Here is a 12,983-nt window from a genome sequence, read left to right on the forward strand (position 1 = left end):
CTCTATAATGTACAAATGTATGAGCACTGTGTCGATTAATACAGAATTGATAGTATTTATTCTTCATGATAATTTTATGTAGGTTCAAAAATATAATCCTGAAAAAATCGGTCAAAGGAGAAATTTTGTTTGCACTCCTTTAGATATTTTAGGGTATTTTGTTGATATTGTTCTCACCCGGAATACTAATTTGGGACAGCCCTCTTTAGAAAGCGCAATCAAGGGAACTATTGTAAATAATCTACATAAGCTTATAATATTTGGTTTGAACAGTGAATATATGATGTGGAGATGGGAGAAACGTGAAATTGTCGCGCCTAATTTTGACATCAAAAGCGAAGGCACAGTGAACAATGTTAGTATTCTGGGAATGTGATCTGGCGAGGAGTAGTTGACTGTAAGTTGCTGATAGATATGGATAATGCAAGGACAGTGGGAAATGAGGAGCCGGAGATGAGTCTATGGAATCCTTGACAAATTCACATTGAATTTCAAGTAGTTGGCATCAACGTGAAAATGTACATAAATTATGCAAAATCTGTATCATAAAACACATTGCTGAACGCCGAAAGGGCCGACATTTTCGCCACACACACGTCTGCATTTCCTATACATTCTGGCATGGGAAATCTTATGTCGAGCTGTATATACAATTGCCTAAGAAAGAAGTGAGTGAGGTATTCTACACATCTCTGAAAGTGAACTTTCTTTCCCGGTGTTATTGTATGTAAGCACGTTCTGAACATTTCCATGTCTGTGCCTTTCGTGTTTACGTCCAAATGCTTGGGTATAACGATGTGAAGCGCTGAAGAAAATATTCTAACTTCATACCACTTTATACCCCATCCACATGGAGGGAATTCTTTTATCTCATTCCCAGAATGTAGTGAAGATTTCAATTAATAAAATTAGAGGATAACCTAACGTTTTAATTATGACCACATTATCTCAACTAATCCAGCTACTTTACTTTAAATGATAGGGAGGGGACATTCCAATGACGAGAGAGGGCAACTTTTCTTCGCGCAAATGAATTTCTGCAAGACCAGAACTATTTCAATTGAAACGTCTTAGTTAAGAGATGAGAAGCATTGAGGAATTTTATAGAATGGCTGAGAGATATAAGAAGACTTTCAATTAGTCTAATTCATTTCTGCGACGAATTTCAGAGAGTGGAATTTGCTGAGATTTATGTTTTAATTTTCTTTCAAATTGCTCTAATGAAGTATTCAGTTTCGAAATTAGTGGCAAAGTGGAATGTCTCTAGAGGGAGTTGCTCTTGTGTGAGCACGTCACTCTGAAGTCAACGATGGATTTAAGTTTGTCGAGTAAAGAAGTAAATCAGTAAGATAAATATGCTAAAGTTGCTTTTATTCTTTAAATTCTGCGAATTCGTACACAAAAAGAATCTTCAGTAATTTTCCTTTATTACACATTACGAAGCCATTGGAATGTATACTTCTATGTAATATATTTGCTCTTTGCCAAAATATTACAGACATTGGATATTACTTTTGTTGTGTCTCTTAGCTGAAATGTTATGAACATGCCTAGTCTCAAGAGGAAAATTCTCAACTTTTTTGGCTCATATTAAAATGTGAATTGTGTGGAGGTTTTTCTCCATCTCAGTGTGCTTTTTACGCTCATGAATTCCCCGTGGCAAGTTTCTGAATTTATTTGTATAAAGTCAATAAATATCCCAGAGAAAACTAACCACCCACCCATTACCGCCACTTCGTCGCCGGAGGAGTCGTGATCGATTTTTTTCGGGGGCATCTCGAGAGGGAGAAAAAAGCCCTTGGATGGCATGTTGTAACTTATTTGAATTGGGATTCTATTTAGTGAAGATCCGCCTTCCAATTTCCTCGAGATGAGTATCAATATCTCTCCAAGGATGCATTATAGGAAAATGGCGCAATCATGACTATGATTCCTATGGCTTCTATGCTATAACGTGGTGTTCATGCAGGACTGTTTGTGATTAATTTCATATATCTGAAAATTTGTGCCAATGTTCAGTGTATGAAGGGTTTCAGACTGGTCCAAACTTTCTCTGTCCGTCACAATATTCGCGTTGCCGTAATATCCTGTGACACGGGAATTTATTTAACTTTTAATGACACAATTATAGTAGAATAAGAAGCAAGTTTTTGGCAGCGAGTCCGGGTAGAAACCATATGCTGTGAGCGAAACTGTGGCGGGTTTTAGTGGTCTCGTGAAAATGAAATTAGCCAGAATATAATTTTCCTTGAATGTGGTGCTCATTGTGAAGTTTGGATCCTGAAAAGACGGACGAGAATGTGGTTATATTTTGTCATTTTTTACCACTGATGCTGTGTGCTTTACATCAGACTCGAAGACAACGTAAGTCATGTGAGCTTGACCGCTGAATTCCAAGCGGAGTTTCTCCACCTTTTCTTCCGTGTACGAGTACTGTGATGTTCTGGCGACCAAAACGTCCCCTAAAAGTCATCAATATATAGTGTTGTATATGGCGAGAATTAAAGACAAGTGTTTCCGTAACACGCGCTTAATTGAGTGGTCTCACCTTCAACTCGATTTCCAAATATCACATAATTGCTACCATTGGTCGCATGCTCGATAATGGGTGTGAAGAGGTGATGTTCAACGTTTTTGCCTTTATTGGGGATAGATTCAATTATTATCTCTCAATTTTCCTCATTTACTCACTAAATTGAAATGCACGATTGGACGATAATTCGTACTTTTATATCCTGAAGCATGCGATTGGCCAAAAGCATAATTGTATCCAATTTGTGTTTTGTCCAAACTTTGTATCACTGATGAAGTGTTGGCAAACTTTTCTACACTGAATGTGTCCAAATCCGGATTGTTTTCACTCGCCACCATGCAAATGATGGACAGAATAAAGTATAACAAACACTTTGTTTCCATTTCACTGCAATTATTTAACACTATATCAATTTATATATATATATTATTGCGATGCTCCACTAGAGAGACTCCAGGAAGGAAACTGTGTATTCACTGAGAGCCAATACTTGACTGAATGTCGCTATTTTCGCGGATGCTGTGCAAGTTGTAGGGGGAACTTGGCCTTTGCTTAAAACCCGTTTTCTCCTGTGTAATCTTTATAAGTCTGGCTTCTTCTGTCGTATGAATTATGGCTGTGATTTTTATATACTAGCACCTTGAATAAGTATTTGCAAAAAACCTGTTCAAGTGATGCGACTGATCAGCATTTGGAAATACCTGTGAGACAGACGAGAGATCAATATTTTGCTCTGTATTAGTTTCAGCATTTTTGTGTGTAAAAGATACTTCTGTAAACGCAAATGTTCATCATTCTCTACCGGGAAAAACACCGCACAAACCAGTAGTTCACGTCATAGTTTGAATATTCTAGCGTGCGAAATGCAAATTGCAACAAATTGTAATTTTAATACACTGATAGAGCATGTAATCCTTCATTTGTTCACGAGGTGATCAAAACAATGTGAATGAACAAGTATATATTAACCAATAGGCAATTCATAATTATCTAGGATTATTGTCATAAAATACATTTAATGAAGCAGCAAAAGGGAAATTGTGTCTATATTACATACATATAACATTGATATGCGTTGTTTGTAGGATTTAAATTCGAATTTAAAGCTCAACCATAAAATCACAGTTGAACCTTGCCATTCCCAAGTTCGATACTCTGGATTGACGTCACTTTTGCAAACGAGTTTTGTGTTTCTTGTTGATTATAAGTTTGACGGCATGATAAAAAGATCATATTTGTCATAGTTTCTTAAAATTTCCTTTAATCTGTATCACGTGCAAACTCTTTTGTGAGTATGTGTTGAGATGAGTGCAAAGTTTGCAGCAAAAGTGTTACAAAGAATTTTTCAGGGGAATGTATATAGCATATTTTTTTTAGCAAAATTTCAATATTTGCGCTTTCTTACAGTGCTTTCACATCAAAGTACAGTTACTCGAGGTTCCTTCTATGTATTTTGGCAATTATGGCTTTGCCGGGGTGAAAAGATATGCCTAAAAATATTTGACCGAATGCTTACTTGCTCTTGTGAGTTTTGGGAGTGGCTCTGATGTGTGAGCGTGGCTGATGGAATAAAAAGAGTGACCCGTGCTGGAGTGTGGGGGAATAGACTAATTTCGGCCTCGTTAATCATGTTTGCAAGTTGAGCTGAGAGTAAAGCTATTTCAGGTATACTAATCACATAGCATTGGCAAAATATTCCAGAAGCCTCTTGGAAAATTACCCAACATGGGCAACAGTGTTGGGCAAAAGGAGGGCTAAAATAGATTGTGTATGTACATGATTCTGGTGGAGAAAACATTATTGGGTTGGCCAATGAATTGTTCGTAAATGCTTCTCCCGACCAAATGTTTCCATTTTCACCATCGAGAGCAGAAAACGTTCCTCCAACTGAACCAACCATTACAGAACAATACAATTTCCTCGATATCACCCCTCATTGCTATATGAGCGCATAGTTCGTATTTGGTCCTATAGTGAGAGATGTTCCACTATAGTTACTTTGTATGGGTGCACGATGGCAAATTGCAACAATGAAGGTCTTGGGGAGTACCTTACGATCTAATTGTTTATGAAATATCCCCCGTGGAGGTCGTGGGAAGAGAACGGAAAAGCTCCGACGAAAATGAGAAATATAACAAATCATCGGGTATTGTTGCAATGTGACTTCGTTTTTTTGCTGGCTTCGCTCCCAGTAATTGGATGTTGTTGAACTGCTGCTGGTCCTTCCATTTCACTAATGATCATGAAAATATTTATTTACTACACGACCCATGGGAGTTGACTTGCGATGTTTTATGTGGAAAATCCCTTCAGAATGTCAGAGATTTCCCTCAGATGCTGAAAATTGGCGTTCTGGCAAATAGAATGGAACAGAGCTCTTCCTTTTCCACATGTCTTGCGCCACAGTAATTCGGCAAAGGGCTTAGACATGGCATTTCTGAGTGAATTGCCAGGATTGTTAGTGGCTTCCAATTATGTCATTTTCCATTCAACACCATAGAGCGCATATTTGGTTAAGACTTAATGCAATTTAATTGACTGCTATTGATTTTTGGGTCACTCTTTAGTTCTAATTTGATATGATACCCTTTGGAGGTGAACATTTACATAGGGACCTATCGGTGTAATTGAATGAACCCATTGGTTCATGCTAATTAGTATACGTCTTGTGTGATCCGAGATGGAGTGAATTAAACCTTGTAGCGGATAATTGAATACAATTATAATTGTTTCTTCTCCCTTTAACAAATGGATATCCATTAGGACAATTAACACGGAAATCTTGATAATAATATTATTGGATGTCATTTATCAAATAAGAGACAGACGCGAGTACTTAATTTGTTAATAATGTCATTTTAACTAATTATTTCGAGATGGATTCACAGCATGTCACAGAATAAACCTCTGCAAATATTTCACCGAGATTTTGAAGGGATTATTTGGCAAGTAGCGTACAATTTCCGGTGATGCTGAGTGAGAGATGGGAGTTTGAGCCAATACAGTGTTAGTCTTGCAGAGTGCCTCTGGTGAAAATTTTATGTTATTTGAAAGCCTATGCAGGAGTAGAAAAGGGGACATGACAAATTCTGGGATCAACCTTATTCTAGAACAACGGAGAGACACTGGTGAGAAACATTATATTGTGGTGCACAGAGTGGATGATGGTTCGTCGCTGAGTGTGTCGGGAATGAAATGAGAGGGTGAAATTAGGAAATAAGACCTCCTCAGCTCCCGTACTCGCATTGTTATATACTCAGCGGCAGAGCCGAGGGCGGGTGGATGTGTTTTTCACAGACCTATGGAAATTGTATGCTTTAATTTGATCGTCACAATTTCCGTTCAACATGGGTTACGGTGGAAGCTCTTTTCGGCGCTTGACACAAATTGACAAATGATGTTGGCATGTCGATGCCTCTTTTTTTCATGAGATTCATGGTCCACTTGAAATTCACCATTCATTCACCACATATATACTCTGAGCCAAGCATTTGGTACAAAATCAATGATGACTTTTTCATCCTTATCCTTTCTCTTTCTCTCCTCTCCTCTTTGCAGATGATGAAAACGCGCACGTACACGGTGTTTTGACGTCAGATAATCTGTTTGATGGGACAATTTCCACCAATGTTGAGACGTACTATGTGGAGCCAGCACGGAAATACTCTAAGGCCTTAGATGATGCTGGAATACATTCAATAGTGTACAAATTGAGTGATGTCAAGAGCCACCCGTCACTTCATGCTGAACACTGTGCCAGTGAAAAGTTCCATCGAAGGCGGGTGCTCAATAGCTACTTTGGTGGTGAGCGGAAGCGCGCTAAGCGATGGCTCCCGGAAGAGGTGTGTATATAACCTATTCATTTTAGCATTATACTCGCGATGATGAGGAAGGTGAGAGGATGGAATCCCAAATGCTAATTTTAAAGTTCTTCCTCGCCAACACTCCTCTGAGACTTCTTTTCCATTATAATTTTTTCTTCCGCCTTGCGCCCTTCGGCATCGGAAGTTGATAATGAAATTTTGAGGTTTATTTCCGTGAAAAACTCTTCTTTTTGCTATCTTCATCCTCTGCTGTATGTGAGAGTTTCCTTTATACGGGATACGTTGCATATGATAAAATCATAAACTGCTCCTTTCGGGTGCAATATTGCTAAAGACTTTCTCTCTGTTACCTGCCCTCGCATGCCTGCACTGGATAGTTGAGATACAGAACGGGAAGGAAGGGGAAAATAGTTATGTTGCTATGCCTTGAATGTTGTATAAAGTTTTCAATTGGGGCAAAACAAAATGGTGTGAAGAATGTATATGCAAAATCTTTAGTTTTAAAGCTCTTTGCTGATAATTGACTTTGCCTTCAAATTCTATGGAGTTGCACTTTGTAAATTTGCAAATTTCATGAAATTGACAAACAAAGCAACGGACTATAAAAATACATTTTCCTAATCGGATTAAAGTTTTTCCTCGCAGTACAATTGCAATTCTCAACAACACTCCAATGGAACTCAAGAGTGCATCAGTTCTGCGAGATACCGAGTGTTGTATATAAGTTCCAATTTAATTTTCCTCGATTTGTTACACTGTAATGGTGTATGTAAATGAAGGAAAAACTTCATATTTCCCACTTCAATGCAGCTATGGCGCATCTTATTAAATTAGTTTAGTTTATGTAAGAAGTTGCTTAGCATAACCTCACGGCGTGGTGTGAAGTAAGTGGATAAATTTCACTGAATAATGACCAATGAATTGTGCTAATGCACCACAATTTTTCTGCACTTTTCATATACATTAAGGAATGAAAGCTATGGTGTCTCGCAAGAAACTGTTTTTCCATCACATAACAATTGTGGCGAGTCCGACTGAGTTTTGTAGCTCGTATGGCAATTGTTAAAATCTTAAATAGCTATTGTTGCGTACTGTAATTAGGTTTCATAGTTGAAAACGTTGAAAAGAAGAAAAAAAGTGGACCATTGAAATTGAGCATGTCTCAGAGTTGAACTTGTCCGCGTATGTCGTGAAAGAGTATTGCACAAAAGTGTAGTGCGAAGTAGATAAGGAATGAGAAAAGACATCTCGTGAATGAAATAATTCACAATTTTAGCCATCACGTAGGAAATCCATTGATCTAATCGTGTGATTATGTGAGATTTGTACAGAATGGCTTTTGTATTGAATGAATTGGAGAGCGAGAGAGAGAGAGAGAGAGAGAGAGAAATGTATTAATGGTGCAATTTTGTAATTTGATTTTGCAGCTGTCAGAGAGTCAAAATCCACCACTACCATTAGATCTCGACGTGCCGTACAACGATGACTTCAGCATCATAAATCGCAATAATCGAAATGACGACGACAAAGGCAGCAATGCTGGAGTCATTTCCCGCACCAAATCGAATCGGCAAAATATTCTTGTCGGCAACTACAATCCCAATAGTGACTTCAATCTCCGGAACACGTTCGGCAATCGCAATATAATAGTGAGCAGTTTTGATAATTCAAAAGTGCCAACAACGATACCATCCAACTCCTCGAGACCCAGTCACAAGACTCACGTGGAGATCATCACGAAGCATGGTGCCACGAAGAAGCCAAATATTATTGTGAATAATTACAATCCCGATGTGATATTGACACACAACAACTACAACAACTACATTCACCTTAATGTTAAGAATGAGCTGCTGGAGCAATCCAAGTCGGCGTACGATAAGAAGAGCACGTGCATGCTCTACTTGCAGGCAGATCACACGTTTTTCCAGAAGATGGGCTCCGATGAAGCCAGTATAGAGGCCATCACTCGCCATGTACAACGTGCCAATATTATCTACAAAAATACAGGTGAGTTCCCAAATTCAATGGTGAACCCTTTAACAAATGGGTTAAATGGAAATACTGTGAATATATGTGGAGTCTCGAGGGGACTGTCATTAATATTTTCGCTATACACAAGGCGCTGTGCAATTGAAGTTTTCCCAGGGAAGATATAAATTAAATTTGAGCTCCTGTGCAAAGTATATTTATATATTCCTTAAATCGATTATAAAATGTTCATATGCTTATGCATTGTCTGGGTCAGGAACATAACAAATAACTGAATGAATGTCTTATACGAACTTTGAATATTTCATGTGTTTTTTTTCCTTTTCGAATCATTGGGCGAAGAAATTGGGCCGTCGGCAGAGAATAAGTACGACAAAGAAGTGGCAAAAATGTCTTAGCTCACTGAATCTGAAAGCTTCCCCATTTAATCAATGTATTCCAAAATTATATGTTGAAAAGGATTTTGTCTCTGTTCATGTAAAATTGTAGTGAAAAATTCAGTGAATGTAAAATTCCTGTGAAATCTATTTTCGGTATAATCATTGCGGTCAAAGTTTATGTAAATAAACGCCTTCACGGCTTATTCACAGGAAATTTGATTAAGAATCGGGATTGTGAGTTGGCTGAATACTAAAATGGCGCTTAAATTCTTGCGTCATATTGCTAATCTGGGATCACTGTATAATTTGCATTTATTCGACAAACCCCTTGTGAAAATTCACATAGAGCTTAATTAACTGAATAATTTTCTTCGTAATCAACATCCACCATGAAAGCACCTAGAGATTAATGATGAAAATCTGTTTTGGTTTTCACTGCTCTCAACAAAGAGCTGGCCGCCCTCCACTGGGGAAATTAATTATTGGACATATTTCTAGAGGGAAAACAGAGGCAGATCGAGTGAAATGGGGGAAAATACTTCAGTGAGTGATGATTCAATATTTTCTTTCATCAAACATCTCAAAATTGTTTTATCACTGATGAAGTACAAATAAATGTGGAGGTGAACTTAATGGGAAAAAATCATCAGCGTCTGAATCTAGAAATAACTTTTCTAGTCAATATTGGATTTTTTTTATAGCGACCATCGTCGCTTGGAGTTATTGAAAAATCTCTCCTGAAGATATCGAATATCATGTTTCGTGTGCATGTAATAAGTTGAAGAGGAGTTAGAGTATAGAGAGGGTTAAAGGAGACTTCAGAAGAGATTTGATATTGTGACTGAAACAAAAATGATATATAAATTCTAGCTCATAAATTTTTTGCAAGTGAGATGAGAATATAATGGATGTTCTGAAAGAGTGAGACAAGCCTTTATATATATATATATAAGAATGAGCTAGAGCTTTTTCGAGCCAATTGAATCCCATGAGTAGCTGCATAGTCCACCGAGGGGAAATTTAATAACAAGTGTCCTATTAAAAGCTGTATGAAGATGTATTTTTTGTCTGCATTCACCATGAATATATTTTTCCATATTATGTTTTGGCTGTGAGACGAGGAAAAAGTGGCCACACGAGGGAAATTTACGAGCCCGACTCTCCAAGAAATGCAATTTGGAAATCTGATAATGTAAAACTGGAACTCACTAATGACAGTCATTTATCTTATTTTCTTTCCTCATTTTTCTCTCTTTTTCCCTGGCCCCAAACAACCCTCGCTTTTTCTGGTTCGTGTGGGAAAATTTTGTCCTGACTCGGCGAGCAATCCCTAAAATACCACCCAGGAAACTTATCAAACGTAATAAGTTGACAAATCCTTTGCAGTGAAGCGCAATGGAAGTTATCTATTCTTCTTAGTGGCACTGGGATGTTCAACCCTTGGCATTAGCGTGGGGGAAATAGGCAAAAATATACGTAGCATTAGACATATTTTTGCTGTCACGTTTAAATCCCCATATATCTTAATGGAAATCTGTCATATTGACCCTAAAGTTACATTCTATTTTTCATCATAAGCGGAAATTCGCACAAATTTATGCCACAGCACTTAGTTTTTCCAGAAGTGTCGCTTTTATTACGTGAATTATGGCCGCGCTTGTTGCTATTCCCGCTGTCGTTGAGCCACAATGAATGACCACTATTAATAACTTGAGTGGTTAGCTAAAATTCCATTCGTGACTGTTGGACTTTGCAAAAATTAGTTTTAAGAATGTATATACTATTGTTTATTGAGAATTCTTTTCCCGAACAAATCACAGTATTTTCAATAGTTACATGTGAGCATGTAAACTATGGCTTTAGTTTGTCTCTCTCACTTGGAGCTGGGTTGTCCTTGCTGTAATTCCAAGGCTGTATGTCACCCTTGGCGAAGATGATGAACAGTGTGTTGCCGACAAACTTGAGTCCTGCAGCGACGAAGAACACGATCCTCCATTCGTATGCATTCTTGTGGTCGTGTAGAACGGCTCCAGCAAAGAGTGGCGCCACCAGAGAAGCGGCGGTGCCGGCAAAGTTGGAGATGCCCATAAGTATTCCGGCATGAATGGGAGACAAGTCCAAGTGATTGAGTAGATAGCCAAACATGGCACCAGAGCTCAAAGCTACAGTGACTATAAGAAGCACAATGGCTATGATGGGCTCATCCTGAGGCAGCAGTGAAAGAGCAATCAAAACCGATGCTGATCCGTAGGTTCCGATGGAGTTGAAGAACTTCCTCGTGTTCCCAATGGACATGTACTTGTGATTGATAATGAAGTCCGAAAAAGTGCTGAAGACAAAGGATGTTAGCCATTTGACGAAGTACGGTAGAGCTGACAGAAGAGCGCTCTGGAGAAAGAAGAGAAATATTTTACTAGGAATTGGGATTTCAAGAGCTCTTGAGGGAGCTCTTAAAGGCAACAGTGTTGTATGAGTGATAAGACAATTTTGTAAGAATCAGCAAATGCGTCTGATAAGCAGCAATTGTGTTGGTTTTGCGGTTGTTAATTCTCTCACGCATAACCGTAAATGCTTTCTTCTTGAATTGTCCAATAAAATGATTAGATTATCATCTACTGATGTGAAAGGTAAAAGCCGACCTTAATAGATTCACCTGGAAAGTCGTAAATTGTCATGATAGTCTGGTCGATCACCCAAAGATATCAATTGTGATTTTCAAATGAACCCATGAGAGAACTTGAAAACGGCACTTGTTCTCATTGATCACAAGCTAATCTTTACCTCTTTCATATCGTAGTTCAGAACGTTCTTTATGTAAGTCGGCACTTGAGTAGTCATTGTTCCACTGTTCCAGTTTCCTACGCAATGAGCTAAGATCAAAGCATACACCGGAGGAGACGTGAAAATCTTCTTCCATGGAGTTTTGATTTTCTGAAAAAACGAAATCAATAAATGAAAGTATTTAATTTAAAAATAATACTCACCTTTATAACTTGAACTTTAGTCACTTGTCCAAGACATGATTGGATGTAGTCCTTCTCGCCAAGTGATATGTAATTGTTCTGTTCGGGAGAACTGCTGCCAGCAAAGAAGTAGAATACAGCCCACAATAGTCCAATGGATCCAGAAATGTAGTAAATTGCTGGCCAGCCGACTGATGACACCGCGATCAATCCACTTGTTGCAGTCGTGACGACATTCCCCAAAAAACCTCCGGCATATACAAATCCTGCGAGGCGACTTCTTTCACTGGGTGGCACCCAAACGGACAGCAGAGTGTGGAGGCAGGGATTGAAGCATCCCTGAAAGAGTCCTTGGAGCGTTCTAAGGGCACAAACCAGACCCCATCCCCCAATTTGCGCTCCATAAGGGATGAAAACACATGCCACAGAACTTCCAATGGCAGCTATCAGCAAAATGTTCTTTGCCCCAAATCTCCTGGCCAAGAGTCCAGCTGGGAGGATACTTATCAGGTATCCCCAGAAGAAACTGCTCAGGATATAGGATTGGGTTTGTGGGGTCCACTTGTACTCAGGAAAGTCAGGATTGGCCGCTTGAGCGTCCGTCATCGCCACGATGGCGATCGGAGTGTTGCTTCTCAGGCCATGGTTAACGTTTGATAGCACGAACAAGAGAAAACACTGAAAATGTCGCACTCCGACGATATTTCTGGGTTTTGACGGTGTCGGAATATCTTCCGATTTCGATGTTATTGCTTCTGTGGCGCTCATGGTACTGAAGAGAGTGAAAGTTTGATTAATTCTATTATACCCGTTAGGCTTAGGTGGGAATTATCACAAATTTATGACACTATAGAAAAGGTTTTATCAGTTGTTAAGTGATTACTGTCACAAAAAAAATGATTGTTTGATAATAACGTTGTCTATTGAACTGTCGCCATGATCATTAACTATTCTTACATAATACGTTGGCAGATATGCTTTGTTTGAAGAAAGGTACAATATTTACTTTATCAGCAAATGTTTTGATAACAAACTGAGTATAAGAAGGCAATAAGACGGCAGCTGATGGGAAGTTATAAGGTTTATTTGAAGGGACTATATTAGGCGCTGTACTCATATTAGTGTATCGGGAGTCCTTTCTTTTAATTAAGGATTGTCTGCCATGTAATGAAAACAGGAATCTTGTAAAACAAATATGTATAAACACACTCTCTCGATTTTCCAAGTAATGTGGATGAAAGCAAACAAACCGAAGTTTTATTCAGTGAGATTAACTCCACTCATAGACTTC

At 38.5% G+C, this 12,983-nt stretch overlaps 3 protein-coding genes across 3 annotated transcripts in view; 1 reads left to right on the forward strand and 2 right to left on the reverse strand.

Moving 5' to 3' along the window:
* The window catches only part of LOC132257444 (uncharacterized), a 60,493-nt gene that overhangs the window by 24,339 nt on the left and 23,171 nt on the right, over positions 1-12,983 (forward strand). Inside the window, exons 4-5 of the mRNA XM_059754336.1 lie at positions 6,092-6,375; positions 7,785-8,367. Of these exons, the coding sequence (XP_059610319.1) occupies positions 6,092-6,375; positions 7,785-8,367 (867 nt within the window). The remainder of the gene's footprint in view (positions 1-6,091; positions 6,376-7,784; positions 8,368-12,983) is intronic.
* On the reverse strand, positions 1,369-3,053 carry LOC132257447 (uncharacterized). Its single transcript, XM_059754344.1, has 4 exons — positions 2,727-3,053; positions 2,549-2,638; positions 2,347-2,462; positions 1,369-2,280 (listed from the first exon to the last, which is right to left on the reverse strand). The coding sequence occupies exons 1-4, from the start codon at positions 2,914-2,916 to the stop codon at positions 2,107-2,109; spliced, it is 570 nt and encodes a 189-aa protein (XP_059610327.1). The 5' UTR covers positions 2,917-3,053; the 3' UTR covers positions 1,369-2,106.
* Positions 10,537-12,460, reverse strand: LOC132257761 (putative inorganic phosphate cotransporter). Its single transcript, XM_059754791.1, has 3 exons — positions 11,714-12,460; positions 11,511-11,660; positions 10,537-11,117 (listed from the first exon to the last, which is right to left on the reverse strand). Exons 1-3 carry the CDS (start codon positions 12,458-12,460, stop codon positions 10,581-10,583), a joined length of 1,434 nt encoding a protein of 477 aa, XP_059610774.1. The 3' UTR covers positions 10,537-10,580.

The sequence above is a fragment of the Phlebotomus argentipes genome, unplaced genomic scaffold (assembly GCF_947086385.1).
Source record: "Phlebotomus argentipes unplaced genomic scaffold, Phlebotomus argentipes genome assembly scaffold_4, whole genome shotgun sequence".
In the NCBI taxonomy this organism is placed as follows: Eukaryota; Metazoa; Arthropoda; class Insecta; order Diptera; family Psychodidae; genus Phlebotomus; species Phlebotomus argentipes.